We start from the raw sequence: 21,694 nt of genomic DNA, 5'->3' as shown, positions 1-21,694 counted from the left end.
GTCCTGGTGATGATGCCTAGCAACGTCAGGGCCGGGGCCGCGAGGTAGTTGGCAGAGGCCTCGGGGTCCTCCTGGAAGGGGCCTCATGACAGATTCGGACGAGGTGCGGGCTGGGGAGAAGACTAACGCAAAGGCAGAGGGCCAGGCGGAGAGACCGAGGCTGGGTTCGCAGGAAAGGGTGAAGGTCGGGAGGGGCAGGGGCAGCAGTCCGACTCAGGGAAGGCCCTGGCCACCATGCCAAGAACCAGGGATGTGAGAGATCCTTGTAAGGCTCGGCGGCTGCTTGGACAGAGGTTTCTGGCTTGGGTAGCTGGTGGGGAAGGTGACCTCACCAAGATGGGAGAGCCTGGGGCAGAAGTCAGGTGAGGTGCTCAGTGTGGCCTGCTGGAGTGAGGGTCCTGAAGGGTACCCAAGGGGCTGTAGGACCCCCAAGGCCTGAGACTTGGGACCGGGCCTGAGCTGGAGACATCAGAGCTTGGGGTGTCAGTAGCCGGAAGTGGGAGCTGGGAAGGCCTAGGGGGGAGAGCAGATGGTGTTGTAAGTGTGAGGACCCTGATCCCTGACCTTGACCACAGGAGAGGGAGAAGGGCAGGACTGGAGAGGGACAGGTTGGCGCGGCCCTAAGAGGAATGGGACTGGGAGTGCCACCGGACCCCCGAGTGGGAGTGCCTCCTTCCAGGCCTCATTTCTGCCTCTCCTCCCTCCCTGCAGAATGCTGGCGAGTGTGTCAGTGGGTGGGGGTCATCTCGGGGGCCTACTGCAGCTTACTGTCCTTCGGTTCTAGGATGCCCTGAAGGTTGACCAGGGCCCCTCACAGGACATCCCAAAGCCATGGGTGATTCCAGCCCCCAAAGGGATCCTGCAGCACATCTTTGGAACCAGCCAGGTGTTCCAAAGCATCTGTGACGTAAAGCCAAAGGTCACGGGGTTAACGGTGCCCCTCAAAGTCAGGGAGTAGTGAGTGACTACCTTGCTTTGGGGTCCCAGGTTCCTGCCTGACACAGCCATTCCCATACCGTGCAGCTTTGAGCCACTTACTCTGTTCGGGCCTCAGTGAACTCAACTGTCTAATGGGGCTCTTCTACCTCAGTGGAAATGAGGCTGATGGCCTGGCTGGACTCCAGGAACACCAGCCTGCCCTCCCTGGGCTTCTGTCTGCTCCTCCTGCCTCTCTACCCAGCTCCCTTGCCTCCCACAACCCCCACCCCAGCCCTATGCTCTGGGCTGGTCCACAGTCAGGGCCACCCCTCTGCCTGTCCCCACTTTCTCCACAGCTACTCCAGAGGCCAGCAGTGCTTGGAGCAGGCAGACTGGGAGACAGCTGTGCTGTTCTTCTCCCGCGCGCTCCACCTGGACCCACAGCTGGTGAGAGGCAGACCTGGGTGGACCCAGGCAGTTGCTGGAACATGCTTCCTCCCTCCCTGTTGCACCTGCCAGATCCCTCCTCTCAGGGCCACCAAGTCCCTGATGGGAATTGGGTGTCAACGCTCGGCGGGGGCGGAGACTTTCCCCTACCCTCCAGGGGCAGATGGTGGGGAGGATCCAGCAGCCTGGGTCCCCTCACCCTTAGGTGGACTTCTACGCCTTGCGGGCCGAGGCCTACCTCCAGCTCTGTGACTTCTCCTCGGCTGCCCAGAACCTGCGAAGGGCCTACTCCTTACAGCAGGACAACTGCAAGCACCTGGAGCGCCTCACCTTTGTGCTCTACCTACAGGTGCCTGGGGCTGCCCGGGCCCATGCAGGGCATGCACCTCACATCACTGGCTTTCCCTCCAGGGGCTCTCCTGGCTCCTGGGCCCAGCTCCGTCTCCTTGGATTCCTCCTTGTCCCTGTGTCTGGGTCCCTACCTGCTGCCCCTCTCACCTCCAAGGCTGGTTTACTGCCAAGGTTGAATCAAGTTTGGCAGCACTGTCCATTCGGGTTTCTGCCATAATGACAGTGTCCAATATGCTACCCATCAGCCACGTGGAACTGTTGAGCCCTTGACATGTGGCAAGTGTGACTAAAGAATTGAATTTTATATCTTATTTTTATTTTATTATTATTGTTGTTTTTGAGACGGAGTCTCGCTCTGTCGCTCAGGCTGGAGTGCAGTGGCACGATCTCGGCTCACTGCAACCTCTGCCTCCCGGGTTCAAGCAATTCTCCTGCCTCAGCCTCCTGAGTAGCTGGGACTACAGGCACATGCCACCATGCCTGTCTAATTTTTTGTATTTTAGTAGAGACGGGGTTTCACTTTGTTGCCCAGGCTGGTCTCAAACTCCTGGGCTCAGGCAATCTGCCCACCTCGGCCTCCCAAAGTGCTAGGATTACAAATGTGAGCCACTATGCCCAGCCTCTTGTTTTTATTTTAATTAATTTAAATGTGTATAGCCACACAAAGCAGTGGCTATTGTCTTGGATGGGATGGCACAGATCTAGAGTACAGAGGCTCTAAGCACTAAAAAGCTCACAGTGACCCCCAAGTGTATTTCAAAGGAAAAACAATATTAAACTATAAAACACCAACAAAGGCCGGGCGCGGTGGCTCAAGCCTGTAATCCCAGCACTTTGGGAGGCCGAGACGGGCGGATCACGAGGTCAGGAGTTCGAGACCATCCTGGCTAACACGGTGAAACCCCGTCTCTACTAAAAAATACAAAAAACTAGCCGGGCGAGGTGGTGGGCGCCTGTAGTCCCGGCTACTCGGGAGGCTGAGGCAGGAGAATGGCGTAAAAACCCGGGAGGCGGAGCTTGCAGTGAGCTGAGATCCGGCCACTGCACTCTACCCTGGGCGACATAGCGAGACTCTGTCTCAAAAAAAAAAAAAACCAACAAAGTGTTCCTTTTTTCCATTTTGATAATCTTGTTGTCTTTTTTTTTTTTTTGAGACGGAGTCTTGCTCTGTTTCTGAGGCTAGAGCGCAGTGGTGCAATCTCAGCTCACAACCTCCACCTCCCTTATTCAAATGATTCTCGTGCCTCAGCCTCCCGAGTAGCTAGGATTACAGATGTGCATCACCATGCTTGGCTAATTTTTGTACTTTTAATAGAGATGGGTTTTCGCCATGTTGGCCAGGCTGGTCTCCAACTCCTGACCTCAAGTGATCTGCCCGCCTCGGCTTCCCAAAGTGCTGGGATGACAGGTGTGAGCCAGTGCGCCTGGGCTTGATGTCTTTTGTTTATGTCAAAATATATTCAGTTCTTGGCCAGTCTGGGAGGCCGAGTAGGGCGGATCATGAGATCAAGAGTTTGAGACCAGCCTGGCCAACATGGTGAAACCCCGTCTCTACTAAAAATACAAAAATTAGCTAGGCGTAGCACACGCCTGTAATCCCAGCTACTTGGGAGGCTGAGACAGGAGAATCTCTTGAAACCAGAAGGCAGAAGTTGGGATGAGCCGAGATCGTACCACTGTACTCCAGCCTGGGTGACAGAACAGGACACTGTCTCAAAAAAAAAAAAAAAAAAAAAAAAAAAAAAAAATCTCTTCTTAAAAAGAAACATTTGGGGCCCTCAGACCATGTGCTGAATCTGTTGCGGGCCCGTGTCCTGCACGGCCACTTCCTGTGTGCCCTTATGCAAGTCACTCTGCCTCTCTGAGCCTCAGTTCCTTTATCTATAAGAAAAGCATGCTAGTGCCAGTGAGAAAACAAGTTGAAGTTTTTAGCACAGGGCTCAGCACCCAGGGCCCAGGGCCAGGCTACAGCATGTTCATGTTAGTTCTGTTGGTCTCTTCTGCCATCCGAGATTCTGTTTTTTGTTCGTTTGTTTGTTTTTTTGTTTGTTTTGAGATGGAGTCTCGCTCTGTCGCCCAGGCTGGAGGGCTGGGGCATGATCTCGGCTCACTGCAACCTCTGGTTCCCGGGTCCAAGCGATTCTCGTGCCTCAGCCTCCTGAGTAGCTGGGATTACAGGCATGCACTAACATGCCTAGCTGATTTTTGTATTTTTAGTAGAGACAGGGTTTCACCATGTTGGCCAGGCTGGCCTCAAACTCCTGGCCTCAAGTGATCCACCTGCCTCAGCCTCTCAGAGGGCTGGGATGGGATAACAGGCGTGAGCCACCGTGTCTGGCCCAGCCATCTGAGTTTTCTCCATTTCTCTTTGTTCCTGAATCTCTGTATTCCTGTCTCTTGCCAAGTGTGTATCTCTCACCAACTCTTGCTGTCTTTCCCCAGATCTGTATCTCTCTCCATCTCTGTCTCTGTGTCTCTGCCTCTTCAAGTCTCTCCCAGATCTAAAAGGCTCTATCCTTGTCTCTTGTATCTCTCCCTCCTGCCTCAGGGCTTTCGGCTGCCAACCAGGGGGTGCAGCGGGGCTGGGGTGGCAAGCAGAATTGACTGTCCCCTGTGTCCCCAGGGGCAATGCCTTTTTGAGCAGTGTGCCTTCCTGGATGCCCTGAATGTCTTCTCACATGCTGCCGAGCTCCAGCCTGAGAAAGCGTGCTTCCGTTACCGATGGTGAGTGCCCTTGCTGGACCCTTCTCCCAGCAGCGGCTTCCTGACGCCCCACCCGGGAACCAGAGCACTCTGTTCCCTCTGCCCTCAGCATGGCCTGTCTCCTGGCCCTCAAGCAGCATCCGGCCTGCCTCTCACTCATCACCGAGGAGCTGAAGCAGGACACCACCAACGCCGACGTCTACATCCTCCGGGCCAGACTCTACAACTTTCTCCAGAAGGTACAGTGGAGAAGGCGGGCAGGGGCGTGCCTCCCAACCTGGTGGTCATCAGTGTGCCCCAAGATTACAGGAGGAGGCAAGGCTATCAGCTAGCCCAGAAGCCCCATCCCACAGTGCCGTGGGTGCTGTCCTCCCTGGGAAGAGGCCCACACTGGCCTGGACCACTCAGCTACCACTTCAGGTCCTTGTTCCATTGTTGCTCAGCCCTGGCTCTGTGCCAGGCCTGTGCTGCACCCCAAGGGAAGCAAAGGATGAGAGATTCATATCATCCCTGTCCGGACGGAGCTCGCAGCCTGGGGGAGGTATCCCTGGGCAGATGAGTACACTACAAAGGATTTAGCCACAATCCTGTGAAGCCACACACGGGGACACCCAGGGCACCTAACATGAGTTAGCCCTTCTCCCTTCCCCTTCCTACTTCTTCCCTTCCTCCCTCCTCCCTCCTCCCTTCCCCCTTCCTCCCTCCTCCCTCCTCCATTCCTCTCTCTTCTCTTCCTCCCTCCTCCCTTCCTCCCTCCTCCCTTCCTCCTTCCTCCCTCCTCCCTTTCTCCCTCCTCCCTTCCTTCCTTCCGCCTTCCTGCCTTCTGCCTTCCTCCCTTCCCCCCTCCTCCCTTCCTCCCTTCCCCCTCCCTTCCTCCCTCCTCCATTCCTCCCTCCTCCCTCCTCCCTTCCCCCTTCCTCCCTTTCTCCCTCCTCCATTCCTCCCTCCTCCCTTCCTCCCTCCTCCCTTTCTCCCTCCTCCCTCCTCCCTTCCTCCCTCCTCCCTTCCTCCCTCCTCCCTTTCTCCTTCCTCCCTTCCTTCCTTCCCCCTTTCTCCCTTCTACCTTCCTCCCTTCCCCCCTCCTCCCTTCCTCCCTTCCCCCTCCTCCCTTCCCCCTTCTTCCTTTTCTCCTCTCCTTCCTTCTCCTCTTCCTCTCGCTTCCTTTCTTTTTTCCTGTTTGCCTCAATGAATCACCCCTACCCCTGACCACCCGCACAACCTGGGCTGGGCACAGGGACAGACAGTACAGGGAACAGCTTGGGAGCAAGAGAAACTTGGGGTCACAAGGGAGGAGGTGGAGGGGGTGCTGGGCACCAAGGAGAGGAGGGCAGGGATGAGAAGTCTCCCCAGAGGCAGTGGGAGCCTTCATCAGGTGTCCCCAGGGCAGGGAGCTTTAGGAAGATCATTCTGGTATCCGCAAGGAGTGTGGGTCGGAGGGGAGGCCTGGAGGCAGGAGCCTGAGAAGGAGGCTGGGCGCCACTGCAGAGTTGGGTGAGGCTGAGGGAAAGGTGGTCATGAGGGCAGCAAGGAGGGGCAAGTCCCACAGCCCTTCAGAAGGCAGGGCTGGAGTCTGGCTTGGGGGTGGGCTTGAAGGAAACAGAAGGATCCAGAAGGGTTCTGGCTTGGCCTGGGTGGATGGGGAGCTGGGAAACTAGGATGGGGAGGAGCAGGTGGGCGGGGTGGGGTGGGTGCATCTCATTCTCCAGGTGGGGACATCCTGGGGGCGGCTGAAATGCCAGCCTGCATTGCAGGAGGGAGCGCAGTCCACCCTGGCAGCTCCTCCCTGTGCCTGGGGGCTGGGCTGTAGCGTCCCACAGGCGATTCAGTGGCATGAGACTAGTAATTTGTTTTGTTTTGTTTTGTTTTGTTTTGTTGAGTCAGAGTCTCACTCTGTCACCCAGGCTGGAGTGCAGTGGTGAGATCTCAGCTCACCACAACCTCTGCCAGGAGGTTCAAGCGATTCTCACACCTCAGCCTCCTGAGTAACTGGGATTACAGGCGCCTGCCCAGCTAATTTCTGTATTTTTAGGAAAGGCAGGGTTTCGCCAGGTGATTCCCCCTGCCTCAGCCTCCCCAAGTGCTGGGATTATAGGTGTGAGCCACCGCGCCTAGCTGAGAACTAGTAATTGATAATTATTGGTGACTGTTGCGATTTTAGCCCCTCCCATGTGTAGGTGTGTTCTCAGCACTTTGCCCCTGTTTAACTGTGAGGCTGCAGCAACCCTTTGGGATAGAGACACACTGTCCTCTTTCCACAGAGGATGAGCCACCCCCAGGTGACTTGCCCAAGGTCACACAGCCTGTTCCCAGTGGCACTGCCTGGAGCCCAAGGCTGCCTACTCCAAAGCCCTGCCCCTAGCTCCTGCCATTTCCCTCCCTCCCTCCACCCATGCCTGCCGTCCACTACACCCCGTTTGCCTGCCAGCCAGTCACCCCGCAGGGAACAGGGTGGTGTTGAACTGTCTGTTGCTGGGCTGAGCTTCGCCTTCCTCACCCACCCCTCCTCCCGGTGGAAGGGACTTGCTGGGGGAGGTTTCCGCTGTACCCAGACCAGAATCTGGGCTTGGCCAGAGTGGTCTTGGGCTCAAAGGTCAGGGAGGGGAAGAGGGAGTGCAGGGGAGGGGAGGGAGGACACAACTGTCACAGTCAGGAGGTCACACGCTCCCCACACCTTGAGTGGGCTTCATAGAGGCCTGACAAGGAGGCAGCATCTGCAGAAACCACTGGGGTGGACCTGGCTCACGTGAGGTCACATCTGCAAAGGGCCAGCTGGCATGGGGCTTGGGATGGAATTTCCCCATGATGCTCCTTGTGTCCTTCAAGAGGTAGAAAGGGGCTGGGCATGGTGGCTCAACCCTGTAATCCTGGCACTTTGGGAGGCCAAGGTGGGTGGATCACCTAAGGTCAGGAGTTCGAGACCAGCCTGGCCAACATAGTGAAACCCCATCTCTGCTGGAAAAAAAAAAAAAAATTAGCCAGGTGTGATGGCACGCACCTGTAGTCCCAGCTACTCGCGAGGCTGACGCGGGAAATCTGTTGAACCTGGGAGGCAGGGGTTGCAGTGAGCCAAGACCACACCAATTGCACTCCAGCCTGGGTGACAGAGTGAGACTCCATCTCAAAAAAAAAAAAAAAAAAGCAGAAAAGGGTGGGACGTGGGGGGCATGGAGGAGGCATGGTGTGATGCCACCCTGCTGAAGAAAGGCCTCTAGGTCCCATGGCTCAGTTGACCTGTGCCCCTGATGCCACCCTTGGCCCCCTGCAGCCCCACCTCTGCTACCGGGATCTGCACGGCGCCTTGCTGTTGAATCCCAAGCATCCCCAGGCCAGGATGCTGCTCCAGAAGATGGTGGCCCAGGCCCAGCAGGCGCGCCAAGACGCGGGGATCCTGGCCGTGCAGGGCAGGCTGCAGCACGCACTGCAGCGCATCAACTGTGCCATCGAGAACAACCCTCTGGACCCCAGTCTCTTCCTCTTCCGGTACTGCATGGGAAGGTCCTGGCCTTGGGTCCCAGGCCCTGCCCAGCCACAGACTTTCCGTGTGGTTTAAGGAGAGTCCCTGACCCTCTCTAGGCCTCAGTTTCCCCAGCTAGCCTCTAACAGTCTTTCCCTACTTCCTACTGGGTTAAGGCAGTACAGAGGTGGTCTCTTACAGCTGGAAGAGGGATGGCAACAAATGTCCCAGTTACCCCAGGAATCCTAGAGCCCCAGCCTGCTAAGCAATTCACACTGGGCGCTGAGCCCAGCGTAGGCTTGAGTCTGGTCCCCAGGAACTTACCACATCCTGCTGCATTTCGGAGGGAGCGCCGCTGCCCTGGCAGGAGTGACTCCGGGCGGTTGTCCACCCAGTCAACCTCTCGCTATGCCAAGGGGCTGGGCTCAGTCTCCCACAAGTGATTCAGTGACATGAGAGGCCACTGTGATTTCGTGCCAATTAACCTCTCCAAACAGCGGTGGCAAAACACCTGTTTCTTGTACAAAATGTTTTAATGTAGAGACTGGCATACACCTGGCTCCCAAAAAGAAAGAGGGAGGGCATTTTTGCAAAAAATAAAATGATCAGTGCCTAGTGGGTTATCTGAGTAGCAGTCCAGAGCTGGCCCCATGGGACAAACCTAGCAAATGAGGTGGGGATGGCCACTGCCTCCATGGGTCAGGAGGTCTGGCCACTCACCAGTCGGTGGGGGTGCACTGGCCCTCACGTCCCTCCTGCCGTCTGCCACACCGTCCCTCACAGGGGCACCATGTACCGACGGCTTCAGGAGTTTGATGGAGCAGTGGAGGACTTCCTGAAGGTGCTGGACATGGTGACCGAGGACCAGGAGGACATGGTGCGGCAGGCACAGCGCCAGCTGTTGCTTACCTACAACGACTTTGCCGTGCACTGCTACAGGCAGGGTGCCTACCAGGAGGGCGTGCTGCTGCTGAACAAGGCCCTCCGGGACGAGCAGCAGGAGAAAGGGCTCTACATCAACCGAGGCGGTGCGCAGTGACCGGGGCGTTGGGGAGGGGATGCGGGGAGCCTCACCATCTTTAAGGCCCCCACTGGGCACTTGAGACCCCTGCGGGGGAAGGAGGAAGGGAGAGAGGAAGGAAGCGAGGGAAGAGGAAATGTAATAGTCTCAGTATCCCAGGAACACACTCTGGGAAATGGTACCTTAGACAGACTGGTTCCAGACTCCTTAAAATGCTCAAACAGGCGGCTGGGGAACAGTGCCCAGACGCCCAGAAAACTAGAGGGGACGGGGACCGTGACCGCCGATGGGGGTTATCAGCCACCAGTTTCAGGCCCTGGCCCCGGGGCTGGAGCCGACTGGGCTGGGCCTCCCAGGCACTGGGAGTTGCGGGTGCACTCACCCCCGCCTCCGGACCCTAGATTGCTTCTTCCAGCTGGGCAACCTGGCCTTTGCCGAGGCAGACTACCAGCAGGCGCTGGCGCTGAGCCCGCAGGACGAGGGCGCCAACACGCGCATGGGCCTGCTGCAGGAGAAGATGGGGTTCTGCGAGCAGAAGCACAGGTGCATGGGCTCCGGCCCCCACGGTGGGCGGGGCAGGCCCTAGGGCGGGGTGGGCAGGAAGCCAACTGCTGGGATCCCTGGGTCAATCAAGTTGCTTCTCTCAGGCCGGGCGCGGTGGCTCAAGCCTGTAATCCCAGCACTTTGGGAGGCCGAGACGGGCGGATCACAAGGTCAGGAGATCGAGACCATCCTGGCTAACACGGTGAAACCCCATCTCTACTAAAAATACAAAAAACTAGCCGGGCGAGGTGGCGGGCGCCTGTAGTCCCAGCTACTCCGGAGGCTGAGGCAGGAGAATGGCGTGAACCCGGGAGGCGGAGCTTGCAGTGAGCTGAGAGCCGGCCACTGCACTCCAGCCTGGGCGACAGAGCGAGACTCCGTCTCAAAAAAAAAAAAAAAGTTGCTTCTCTCCCCAGGGCATGGGCGCAGTCGTTCTCCCCTGTAATCCCCACACTTTGTGAGGCCGAGGCCTAGGCAGGTGGATTGCCCGAGGTTGGGAGTTTTGAGACCAATCTGGCCAATATGGTGAAACCCCATCTCTATTAAAAATACAAAAAAAATTAGCTGGGTGTGGTGGCATGCACCTGTAATCCCAGCTAGTTGGGAGGCTGAGGCGGGGGAATCCCTTGAGCCAGGGAGGCGGAGCTTGCAGTGAGCCAAGATTGTGCCACTGCACTCCAGCCTGGGCGACAGAGCAAGACTCCATCCCCACGCCCGCCCTCCCTCCCCCCAAAAAAAAGCTCCTCTCCCAGTTATGCTTCCTTTTTTTTTTTTTTTAAACGGAGTCTCGCTCTGTCACCCAGGCTGGAGTGCAATTGCACAATCTCAGCTCACTGCAACCTCTACCTCCTGGGTTCAAGCAATTCTCCTGCCTCAGCTTCCCAAGTAGCTGGGATTACAGGCGCCTGCCACCACACCCAGCTAATTTTTGTATTTTTAGTAGAGACGGGGTTTCACCATCCTGGCCAGGCTGGTCTCAAACTCCCCACCTCAGGTGATTGGCCTCCCAAAGTGCTGGGATTACAGGCGTGAGCCACCGCGCCCTCCCTATGCTGGTTTTCTTTGTAATATTTTTACTACTCAATAACTTGGAACTTAATCATAGTCAAATTAATATTTTCATTTTAGCTCATGGGTTTATGGCATTCTCAGAAAGGCCTTCCCTACCCCAAGATCATAAAAATATTCATTGATGGTGGAGTTTCACACTGGCATCCAAGTGTTGGCTCCATCAGGGACGTCGCTGGTGGAGAGAGAGGAGAGGGGCGTGGTGGGGGGAGCAGACCCAGCCTGGTTTCCGTCTAACTCCTCAGTGGGGCCCAGAAGCCACCCTTTTCCCCACAGATGGCCGAGCTCATGGCAGCTCGGAATCCACTGTGTCCTGCAGGCAGTTCCAGAAGGCAGAGGACCACTTCTCCACGGCCATCCGGCACAACCCCCAGAAGGCCCAGTACTACCTGTACCGGGCCAAGAGCCGGCAGCTGCTGCAGAACATTTTTGGGGCACGCCAGGATGTGGCCACTGTCCTGCTCCTCAACCCCAAGCAACCAAAGGTAGGTTCCTGCCACATCAGGAGTGTAGGCTCCGGAGTCATGCCTGGTGCATAAAGATACTCCTCGGCCCCCAAAGAAATCTGGTTTGATAACAATCATAAGGCCAGGCATGGTGGCTCACGCCTGTAATCCCAGCACTTTGGGAGCCAGAGGCAGGTGGATCACCTGAGGTCAGGAGTTTGAGACCCACCCAGCCATCATGGTGAAACCCCATCTCTACTAAAAATACAAAAATTAGCCAGGTGTGGTGGTGCACGGTTATAATTACAGCTACTCAGGAGGCTGAGTCATGAGAATTGCTTCAACCCAGGAGGCAGAGACTGCAGGGAGGCAGAGGTAGCAGTGAGCCAAGATTGTGCCACAGCACTCCAGCCTGGGCGATAGAGTGAGACTCTGTCTCAAAAAACAAAACAAAACAAACAAGCAAACAAAAAACATTGCAAAACTCTTCCTTCTTCAGTCTTGGGAAGGGCCAAATCTGGCTCTGCGGGATCAGGGCAGCATCAGGCTGTGCCCGCTGCTCTGGCCCTCACCTGGCTCTGGTCACCCCTTTTCATGGCAGCTGTCCCTGCTGATGACCAACCTCTTCCCGGGCATGTCTGTGGAGGAGGTGCTTAGCACCCAGATAGCCCACCTGGCCAGGCTGCAGCTGGAACGGATGGTGGAGGGCAGCCTGCAGGCTGGCGGCCCACAAGGCATTGTGGGGTAAGCCCTGGAGCAGGGGGTACAGGCCAGGGCTGGGGAATGGCTGTGGCTCTAGGCTCCTCTGGCTCCAACTGCATGCCAGGGCCATTGTCTAGTCCTTGGAGAGACCAGCATGGGCCAGGGAGACTGACAATGCCCAGGGGACATTGTTTGGCAGGATGCTTAAGCAGTGGGAGTTGGAGCGCCAGAAGGCCTTGGCCCTGCAGCACTCATGGAAGCAGGGGGAGCCTTTGATTGAGACCTCCGAGAAGCTGCAGGCCACCCCTGAGATTCCGCAGGTAGAACCGGGAAGCTCAGAGGGACAGGCTGAGGCCCCCAAGGAGGAGGAAGAGAAGGAGGAGGAGGAACAGAAGGAGGAGAAGGAACAGAAGGAGGAGGAGAAAAAAGAGGTAAGTGGAACACATGCCAGGGCCCGAAGCCCTTGGGGTCTGGGGCAGAGCGTACCCCAGTCCAGGGCTGAAGGACGCAGGCCAGTGGAGTCTGGCTTCCAGGCCTGGCTCTGCACTCCCTCAGTTGTGTGATGGGCTGGGGACATCTTGCTATGAGATGGGGATGGTACCAGCAAGGGGTGCTCCTGAGGGAGGGTGTGTGGGGATGTGGGCCCTCACAGAGAGGAGTCACACCCCTGCTCATGGTCACTGTCACGAGTTCTACTGTATGCACTAGCCACTTGCCACTTGTGCCAGAATTTTTTGTTTTTGAGACGGAGTCTTGCTCTGTCACCCAGGCTGGAGTAGAGTGGCATGATCTCGGCTCACTGCAACCTCCACCTCCTGGGTTCAGGCAATTCTCATGCCTTAGCCTCCCAGGTAGCTGGGATTAACAGGTGTGTGCCACCACACCTGGCTAGTTTTTTGTATTTTTAGTATTTTTATCAGACTTAAGCGATCTGCATGCCTGGGCCTCCCAAAGTGCTGGGATTACAGGCATGAGCCACTGCGCCCAGCCCCCAGAATTTTCTTAATTCTTAAATTTGTTTCTGAAAACCTCTTATTGAATGTAACATAAATATAGGAAAGTGCACAAATCCTAAGTGCCAGTTTGATGAATTTTCACAACTGCATGACACCCATGATATCATTATCCAGATCGAGAAAGAACCCTTTCCCAGCTCCCAGAAGCCCACTGGGGCCCCCTTCGAGGCCCCTCCCGTAGCCCACCTTACCTACAAGGCTGTCCTGATTGCTAACGCCAAACATGAGTTTTTGTCTTTTCGTCACATAAGTGGACAGCATGGTGAGCGTCACTCACGCTGCAGCAGGTGGCAGCAGCCTGCTCCCTGTCTCTGGTGCTGCAGAATATTCCGTCCTTGACAATCCCACAGCGTATTTCTCTGTTCTACTGCTGGTAGACATCAAGTACACTAATGTTCAAAGGAAACTTTACACAATTGAAGTACAGGAATACCAGCATCCCTTGCCATCAATAGAAAATGTGGCCGGGCGCGGTGGCTCATGCCTGTAATCCCAGCACTTTGGGCGGCCAAGATGGACAGATCGCTTGAGCCCAGGAGTTCAAGACTAGCCTGGGCAACATGGCAAAACCCTTGTCTCTACAAGAAAATACAAAAATTAGCCAGGCATGGTGATGTGTGCCTATAGTCCCAGCTACTTGGGAGGCTGAGGCAAGAGGATCTCTTGAGCCCCAGAGTCACTTGAGGCTGCGGTGAGCCGTAATCATAGCACTGCATTCCAGCCTAGGTGAGAGAGCAAGACCTTGTCTAAAGAAGAAAAGAAAAGAGGAAAGAAAACGCTAGCTCTTCAGTTTTCTCTTTTTTTTTTTTTTTTGAGACGGAGTCTCACTCTGTCTCACAGGCTGGAGTGCAGTGGTGCAATCTTGGCTCACTGCAAGCTCCACCTCCCAGGTTCACGCCATTCTCCTGCCCAAGCCTCCCAAGTAGCTGGGACTACAGGTACCCGCCACCACGCCCAGCTAATTTTTTGTATTTTTAGTAGAGACAGGGTTTCACCGCATTAGCCAGATGGTCTTGATCTCCTGACCTCGAGATCCACCCGCCTCGGCCTCCCAAAGTGCTGGGATTACAGGCGTGAGCCATCGCGCCCAGCAGCTCTTCAGTTTTCTAGCTCATGTTAGAATGAATATTAAAGTACACACCTTCCCTCTGTGTGCCCCCCGAAGTCAGAGGCTCCCTCCCCCAGGGAGATGTTGGGCTGAAGTGGATGGAGCCCAGAGCACAACTCCCAGCTGGCGCCTGGAGCACTATGGTGCACCTCGCTGTCTGCAGCTGTGAATGTGGGCAGAGACCTGCAGCCTAGGTAGGGTCTGGCTGTGGTGGCCAGCAGACCTGGATTCAAACTCGGCCTCTCTGCTCCTTGGCTGAGTGGCCCTGGGCAGGTTGCTTATGGGCTCTGAGCCTTAGTTTCCTGGTCGGTGAAATGGTCATTAGCAGCTCTCCCCATCCCTCCGTCCCCACTTGTATTGGGAGAATGGAAGGGGGTAAAGCCTAGAGAAGCACCTCAAGTCCTCCCTAAGCATTCCCCAGGGCACAGCCCTTTATAATTTACAGAGGCCTGTCCCACGCCTGAACTAATTTTCATTTTGCAGTTGAAAAAGCCAAGGCGCTAGCAGCCCCTTCAACACAACCGTCCTCATGGCACCATATGCCTGTCCAGCCTGGCCGCCCCGTTCCTGCCAGGCTTAGCCTCTGTGTGTCCCCACCCCACCCTAACCTGGCACCTTGAAGGACCTCCGAGCTCAGGAGAATGACCACCGAGCGGCCCAGGGCTGCTGGCCTTCTAGAGGCGCAGCTGCGTGGGCCTCCTGCCATCTGAACTACAAAGCCTGTTTCTTGCCATAGGAGAAGAAACCAAAGCTCACACCTAGCAAGGTGGCGTCCCTGTCCGAGAGCTACCTCGACCAGACCTCTTTAGCCTCCAGCATGAGCTGTAAGTCCCTGGGGCTCCCGCCAGGCCTCAGGAAGCTAAGGCAGCAGGGTGGTCAAAGGTCAGGGGTCGAAGACCGCTGGCCTAGGTGTGAGTTTGGCTCTGCTGCTGACAGCTGGGTGGCCTGGGGCGAGTGGCTCTACAGCGGGAGTAACACTCTTGCTGGGCCTGCCGAGGACTCAGCGGGCAGTGCCTAACACGGGCAGGGAGGCCGAGGCTTGCTCCAGGCCCTTCATGATAGCTGCTACTCTGCTCCCATCCCCTCCCAGCCCTGTCCCTGAAAAAAGCCCACAAACCTTGTGCATGGCCAGGAGGCTTTTAGCCCCAGTTCCGTGGGGCCCCAGCCTGGAGGAGACAGAAGTGAAGAACGGGGAGGCTGCTCCTCAGAGGCCCCAGGGCGGGTGTGCACAGTCCTCGGTGGGGAGGGGAGTGGCAGGGCCCAGGCCCCTTCTTCATTTCGTGCATCCAGCAAACCCACCGAGTGCCGGGCGCGGTGGCTCACGCCTGTAATCCCAGCACTTTGGGAGGCCGAGGCGGGCGGATCACAAGGTCAGGAGATCGAGACCACGGTGAAACCCCGTCTCTACTAAAAATACAAAAAATTAGCCGGGCGCGGTGGTGGGCGCCTGTAGTCCCAGCTACTCAGGAGGCTGAGGCAGGAGAATGGCGTAAACCCAGGAGGCGGAGCTTGCAGTGAGCCGAGATCGCGCCACTGCACTCCAGCCTGGGTGACAGAGCGAGACTCCGTCTCAAAAAAAAAAAAAAAAAAAAAAAAAAAACCCACCGAGTGCCCTGGGCCAGGCCTGTGCTCAACACTGGGCACAGGGATGACTGGCATAGTCCTTGCCCTGGGACATGAGCTCTAAGCTCCAACAGGAAGAAGGCTCCCAGGTGACCCGACAGCCAGGAGACAGGGCAGACACAGTGCAGGGGAAGCTGGGGCTGTGGGTGCATTTAGCGCCTTTTAGTGGGGACAAGAATGGAAGGGCAGGAGGGTGCTAGGCAGGGGGATGCAGGGGCTCTGCTGGGGCTGTCTGCTGCAACAGGAGCAGAGGGTAGGGGCAGCCACAGAGCAGAGGCCTGGGACTGGGAGAAGAGGGCTCTTAGGCATCTCCCCCATCTCACAGCCCCACCCCTCAGGGTCTGGGGCGCTGGGGGGCTGGGCGGGGATGATCTGCAGGTCTTTCCCTTTGGCAATGTGAAGCCTCAGGGCCACAGGCCACTATGAAATTGGGAAGCCCCTTTTCCCGGAGCTGTCCAGGGCAGGTGCGGCAGGCCTGATGGGTGCTCTTGGCACACCCTTCCCAGTCAGGACCACATGCACCTCAGAGACTGAGACGTCGGCTATCTGCCAGGAATACAGGAGCACCTCAGCCACCGCCATGACATTCTCTGACTCATCACTGCTGAAGACGCAATCCTCAGACTCTGGGAACAATAGGGAGGCATTGAGCCATGGTCCCAGAAAAATCAAGGACATCCAGGGCCAGAGGCAGAGCCTTAGCAAGACCCAGGCCACCCAGAGCCAGAGGCAGAACTTCAGCAAGACCAAGGCCGCCACACACAGGAGGAACTCCAGCAAGACCAAGGCCACCCAGGGCCAAGGGCGGCGCTCCAGCAAGACTGAGGCCACTCAGGGCCAGAGGCAGAGCTCCAGCGAGATCGAGACCTCCCAGGGCCCAAGGCAGGAGCCCAGCAAGACCAAGACCACCCGGAGCCCAAGGCAGAGGCCCCGAAAGGTCAAGGCTGCTCGTGGCCGGAGCTGGAGACCCAGCAAGCTTGATGCCACCCAGGGCCGAAGCAGGGGACTGCTCCGAAGTTCCACCAAGACTGAGGCTTTCTATGACTCAAACTGGAGCCTCAGCAAGACTGAGGATGTTCAAGGCCAGGGCCAGAGAACCAGCAAGGCTGAGGCTGCCCAGGGCAAGAGCCGGGGCATGAGCTCAACTTCCAGCAAGGCTGAGTCCACCTGGGGACCCAGCCCGAGTGTCAGCAAAACTGAGGTTGGTCAGGACCTCACCTACTACGAAGTTCTCTGAAGGGACCATCTAGCCCCTCACTTCTTGCTGGGGAGGGGAGCAGTTCTACTCACCCCCCAGCACTGGCACTGAGCCAGCTGCCTCCTTCCAGAGCAATTAAAAGTCTTAGCAAACAGTCCTCTGGTCCCATAGCTGAGTTTATTATACTTGTTCTCTTCTTTTACAAAATTAAAAACTTCTAAAACCAGGCCCAAGTGGCAACTTGAGTCCCTCCATTTATAGAAACTGAGAAGGCTCCACCTGGCTTGATGAAACGGACACAGGGTGTGGGGTGGAGGGGAGGGGGCATGGTGCCCGACCAAGGGGGCAAGGGGCAAGGGTGGCAGACTGAGGAGGGAGCGCCGCCACGAGCCACAGTCCCTGAGTTATAATTCACAGTAAGAAGGCTCAGGCTGCAGGGCGAGGTCAAGGCTCAGTGAGGTTCTGGGGTGACCAGGGGTTTCCCTGGGGAAGGTGGCCAGGGCCAAGATGCTCTTGAGCCAGGTTAGAGGCCAGGGCCCTTCCCAGCCATCTGTCCCGTGGCCCAGCCGCCACTCCCTTCATCTCACTTGGTGCGCTGGGTTCCTGTGACAGAGGCCCCAGGCCTTTCCTGCATGGCCTGGCCATTAGAGGGGCCAAGGATACCACCCGGGGAGTCAGAGAAAGAAGGAGATTCGAGAGGCCACGGTCTTGCAGCCATTGGAGGAGAAGAGCTGCTCGTCCTCAGGGAAGAAGGTGGTGCTGTCCAGCACAGCCTGGACAACCTCATCCCTCGGCTCCAGGCCCAGCTGGGCCAGCTCGTTGAGCACGCAGTGCCGGACGTGGTGCCGCTGCAGTGGGAGGAAGGGCACCACTGCGTCTAGGAGGCGCTCTTCCATGATGCCCGAGTGTGAGAAGCCATCTGCAGGAAGGGCAGGTGGGGAGGGGGCCTTGTGCTTCACAAGAGGGGAGAAGCTGGCCCCCAACCCCCAGGGGCAGGACGGAAGATGCTGGCCTCAGTCCCCTCAGCCGCCTTCTGGGTGTAGGACTCAGGGCCTGTAAGGCTGACCCAAGGTCACAGAGCTGGGAGTGCCAAAGCCGGGCTCAGAACTAGCAGGTCAGTGGGCAAAGCATGAGACCCCGGGAAAGCCTGGCCCCTGGGCGTGGGGTGAAGCCGCCCGGGGGGCGCTGCTGAGCCAGACTCACGGTGTGGGTTATCCAGCACGGCGCGGGAGATGACTGGCTCCAGCTCCTGCAGGAGGATCTCCTCGCGGTCCCGGCGGCTGCGCCACGCCTCCAGTGCCACCTGGTTGATCTGCTCGCCACCCGTGTTGCTAAAACCATGGGGGACCCAGGCTGAGACTCAGACAAGGACTAGCGCAGGGCAGGATTGGACCCTCGCCTCCCCGCTGCCACCTGACAGGAGCACAGCCCGGTGCAGGGAGGAGCCAACCCCACTGAAAACGCTCCACTTCCCCCTCCATGGTGTCCATATCCACGGCCCCTGCAATTCACCTACACATGCCATGTACTTCACAGTTTACAAAACGCTTTTGGGTCCCTCAACTGACTTTCCCTCACTAAACTTCCAGGAAGATATCGGGGCATCATTATTGGCCCCGCTGTTCAGAAGCAGAGACAGGCTCAGAGAGGCGGAGCCATGCTGCCTGAGGAAACGCAGCAAGGATTCTGAGAGCTGGGACTAAAGGACAAGAACTCTGTTCCTGTTTTCCCCAGGCCTGTGTCCTCCTCACCACAAAAGAGGGAAAAGTTCTCGACCTGGCAGGGCTTCCACAAGGAAGTGGTGATCAAAAAGACTGAGCCCAGAATGGGCTGAGAGTGTCCAAAGGGAATCAACCAGGCGGAATGACAGTGTCATCTCTGAGAGGGTGGGGGGCACTGGGAAAGCCCAGCTAAGCCCACGGGGAATTGGATTCTGCTGGGAGCACAGGCCGAGGCTGCAGAGCTGAACCTCTGCGAAGTGGCCCCCCACCGTGCCCCCTGCAAAGCTGGGCCCCACCTGATGAAGATGAAGATGGCTTTGCGATAGTTGGTCCCATATACAACCCAGGAGGAGCCCAGGAAAGGCCGCAGGACTTCCATCAGGCCTGGGGGCATCTTGTCCATCTCATCGAAGAGGAAGAGGGAGCGGCCGCAGGCAGTGAGGTTCCCTTGGACCCAGCTCTTAAGATCCTTCTGTAGGGGAGAGACAGGAGTTCCAGGGGGGGCTGGAGAAACTCCCCCAACCCCAGACCTCTTCCCAAACCAAAAACTAACCTCCTTTCTAGGGAGATGTGGTCTCCCAGAGAGCACCAACCTCTTAGTGAGACTGATGGTGACACTGTATCCCAGAGAGGGGCAGAGACTCGCCCAAAGCCACACAGCCGGTCAGCAGCAGAACAGGGACTCAAACCCAAGCCTCCCATTTTCCTGTTCAGGGCTCCTTGCATGACACCTGCTGCTTTCTATAAAAGAGGAAGGCTCCTTCCTGCTCCCTGAAACTACACAGCAGTGTTGACAGCTGAAACTGATCAGCCTGGAGGGTACCTTGCAATCAACAACAGTAGTAGTAAGAGCCAGTATTTCCCGATGCTTACTCTGAGCCACAAATTGGGGGGATTTCCAGCAAGACAACAGTGCAGATTATCGACAAACATAGGTGCTCCATAAATAATATCTGCAATGATATAATCTCATGTCCCTCACAACAACCCTGGCAGGTAGGTACTGCCAGGTTCCTTACTGCCCCCAAGGAATCAAAGTACTCCCTGCCAGGTAGAATGGCACCTTCCCAAGTTCTGTGCAGGATGGGTCCTGAGGGCTGGGGCTGCAGCCGGCTGTGTGGCCTGGAGCAGGTGACTCCCCTGTCTGGGCTCAGGACTTACTCCCTAGGGTGGCACCCCATGGTGAGGAGAACAGTGGTCAAGGACGCATCCAGCCTACCTTGTAGCGCTCGACGTGGCTGGGGTGGGGGAAGTGGATGACGGGAGAAAAGTGGTGCACGCGTGGGCTGCGGAGGCCGCCCTGGAAGAGGTAGTGCGCCAGCAGGGAGCTGACATAGGATTTGCCGGTGCCGGTCCAGCCGTGCAGGGAGAGGACCAGCGGCTTGGTGGGGGCAGGGTCGCGCACAAAGGCCTTCAGCGCCTTCACCACCAGCGCCTTGGCCAGATGCTGGCCGGCCAGGTGCTGAGCGAGGTCACACTCCAGACCTAGGGCCACAGGAGGATGGTGAGGACACATCCCACCAAGGCAGAGGTTCAAGGGGAACGTCATGTCTGGACTCCTGTGTCCTTACGTTTGTCCAAGCTGTCTATGCACACGGCACGGGGACCTTGGGGTCTGTGGCGGAAAAGAGCCACCTTCGGGCCTGATTCAGCTCGGCAGCGCCCCCACCAGGCGGTCATCTAGATTGCACTCAACCCTAAATGCGAGCTGTCAACGAGGTCAGCCCCGGCCCCGGCCATCCCCAAGGCGCTCTTCTCCCTTGACGGCCAGGCCATTCCGGGGAGGCCCAAGATCTCCCCCAAAGGGCTCTGCTGGCTGAGGCCTCTCTCCAGGTTGGCAGGGCCTCCTGGACCTCAACGGGTACCCTCCACCCTCGCAAGTCTGCCGGCCCCGCCCCCAGGTCCCACCCTCTGAGTCCTCGGCGGCTCAGGCCGGGGCCAGCAGGGCTCCCAGCGCGCCCGCGTCCGCCCGCCCCTCGCTCCGGGCTCCCTGGCGCCTCACCCGGCAAGTCGGGCCGGAAGTCGCATTCGCAAAAGGCGCCCAAGTTGCAGCGCAGGGAAGCCAGGTCCCAGGCGGCGGCCGCGGCCGAGACCAGCCCGAACAGCCCGAGGAGCGAGCCCCAGGGCCGGCAGCTGCGCGTCACAGCCGCCATCCGGGTGAGGCCCGAGCTCGGTGTGGAGCAGCCAACTGCCTCGCCCGGGAACTGCAACTCCCGGCGTGCAGCGCTCCGCAGCAGCCACGCCCATCGCCTACAACTCCCGACACCCCTCTCCCCGTCTCCAAGGCAGGCCCCGTCTTTTCGCAGCAGGACCAGAAGGTGGCCTCCAGGGGGAACCCGCGAACCGTCCAATCCGGGACGGCGGGCCGCGTTTCCATGGCCACGGTAACTAGGGGACCATCGTAGTAACTCAGAAAGAATAAATAAAGGATTATGACCACAAAGAGCGACGTAACAATTACAGCAAAAACTTGTGCGGAACCTTACACCTTGCAAAGCGCCTTTCCCATGCTCCTTTTTTCTTTTATGTGACAAAAGTGCCCTTGCTAACAGTTTTTGGTGAGCACTTACTCTGTGCCATTAGTGCTAAATGTCTATATAACTTATAATATGGTAATAGTATCTGCTATCCAGAGAAATGGTGGTGTTTCAATGAGATAAAGGCACACAAATTGTTTGGCTCTGAAAGTGATCAATAAATGATTATCAACATTACGTTGTGTATGAAACAGGACTTTCCCTCACCTAGCAGCAACTGTGGCCAAATGCTTGGCATCAGTTCTAGGAGATGGGTTTTGTTGTTGTCCCCATGTTAATAAGGAGGCATTTGGGACCGAAGAGGTTAAGCCTTTTACTCAATGTCACACAGCTGGTAAACAATAGAACTAAACCCAAGTCTGGCTGCTGCCAGAGCCCTAGTGTGCGGTTGCATGTTATCAGCCTCTCTTGGTCAAAAGATTCAGAAGGCAAAGGACTCCAGACGTTTGAGGTTCAGCGCACAGGCTTCCCAGGCCTCCAGCTTGGCCTGGATTCGTTTTGATCCCTGTTGCCCACCTCCCCCACCCACTGGAGTAAGGGAACCAAGACAACAGCCTTCATGGCCCACCTCAAAGACCCTGTCCCTACCAACCTCAACACAGTCTCACACACACACACACACACACACACACACACACACACACACACACACACACCCAAGGCTTCGGGGGCCAAATATCAAAGCCTGAAAAGAAAGAAGTAGTTGGGGCGGGTGCGGTGGCTCATGCCAATAATCCCAGCACTTTGGGAGGCCGAGGCGGACGAATCAACATGGCGAAACCCCGTCTCTACTAAAAATACAAAAATTAGCCGGGTGTGGTAGCAGGCGCCTGTAATC

The 21,694-nt window shown here is 57.1% G+C and overlaps 2 protein-coding genes across 3 annotated transcripts; one reads left to right on the top strand and one right to left on the bottom strand.

Annotated features, from left to right (window-relative positions):
- The first annotated feature begins 27 nt into the window (after nt 1–27).
- TTC16 (tetratricopeptide repeat domain 16) lies at nt 28–16,826 on the top strand. Its single transcript, XM_050759862.1, has 14 exons — nt 28–103; nt 785–957; nt 1,275–1,365; nt 1,571–1,714; nt 4,340–4,440; nt 4,529–4,658; nt 7,685–7,899; nt 8,657–8,901; nt 9,296–9,437; nt 10,825–10,990; nt 11,553–11,695; nt 11,853–12,084; nt 14,514–14,601; nt 15,907–16,826. The coding sequence occupies exons 1-14, from the start codon at nt 86–88 to the stop codon at nt 16,635–16,637; spliced, it is 2,619 nt and encodes an 872-aa protein (XP_050615819.1). The 5' UTR covers nt 28–85; the 3' UTR covers nt 16,638–16,826.
- On the bottom strand, nt 16,757–20,590 carry TOR2A (torsin family 2 member A). 2 transcript variants are annotated; one of them, XM_050760231.1, is made up of 5 exons: nt 20,322–20,590; nt 19,539–19,804; nt 18,616–18,791; nt 17,802–17,929; nt 16,757–17,517 (listed from the first exon to the last, which is right to left on the bottom strand). In XM_050760231.1, the coding sequence occupies exons 1-5, from the start codon at nt 20,470–20,472 to the stop codon at nt 17,273–17,275; spliced, it is 966 nt and encodes a 321-aa protein (XP_050616188.1). In that variant the 5' UTR covers nt 20,473–20,590; the 3' UTR covers nt 16,757–17,272. The 2 variants fall into 2 exon arrangements, with proteins under 2 accessions (XP_050616188.1, XP_050616190.1); XM_050760233.1 differs by lacking the exon at nt 17,802–17,929 and having other exon boundaries at nt 17,382–17,517.
- Between the last annotated feature and the right edge of the window lie 1,104 nt (nt 20,591–21,694).

The sequence above is a fragment of the Macaca thibetana genome, chromosome 15 (assembly GCF_024542745.1).
Source record: "Macaca thibetana thibetana isolate TM-01 chromosome 15, ASM2454274v1, whole genome shotgun sequence".
In the NCBI taxonomy this organism is placed as follows: Eukaryota; Metazoa; Chordata; class Mammalia; order Primates; family Cercopithecidae; genus Macaca; species Macaca thibetana.
This window is presented reverse-complemented; position numbering and strand designations above follow the sequence as displayed.

What these genes read in the sequence shown, in the direction of transcription:
- TTC16 (XM_050759862.1), top strand. An exon ending in TCTACAACTTTCTCCAGAAG is followed by an intron (nt 4,659 to 7,684) that starts GTACAGTGGAGA and finishes GGCCCCCTGCAG; the next exon opens with CCCCACCTCTGCTACCGGGA. An exon ending in TTCTGCGAGCAGAAGCACAG is followed by an intron (nt 9,438 to 10,824) that starts GTGCATGGGCTC and finishes TGTGTCCTGCAG; the next exon opens with GCAGTTCCAGAAGGCAGAGG.
- TOR2A (XM_050760231.1), bottom strand. Translation starts at nt 20,472, where the DNA reads ATGGCGGCTGTGACGCGCAGCTGCCGGCCCTGGGGCTCGCTCCTCGGG. An exon ending in GCCACGTCGAGCGCTACAAG is followed by an intron (nt 18,792 to 19,538) that starts GTAGGCTGGATG and finishes TCTCCCCTACAG; the next exon opens with AAGGATCTTAAGAGCTGGGT. An exon ending in CGTGCTGGATAACCCACACC is followed by an intron (nt 17,518 to 17,801) that starts GTGAGTCTGGCT and finishes CCCTTCCTGCAG; the next exon opens with ATGGCTTCTCACACTCGGGC.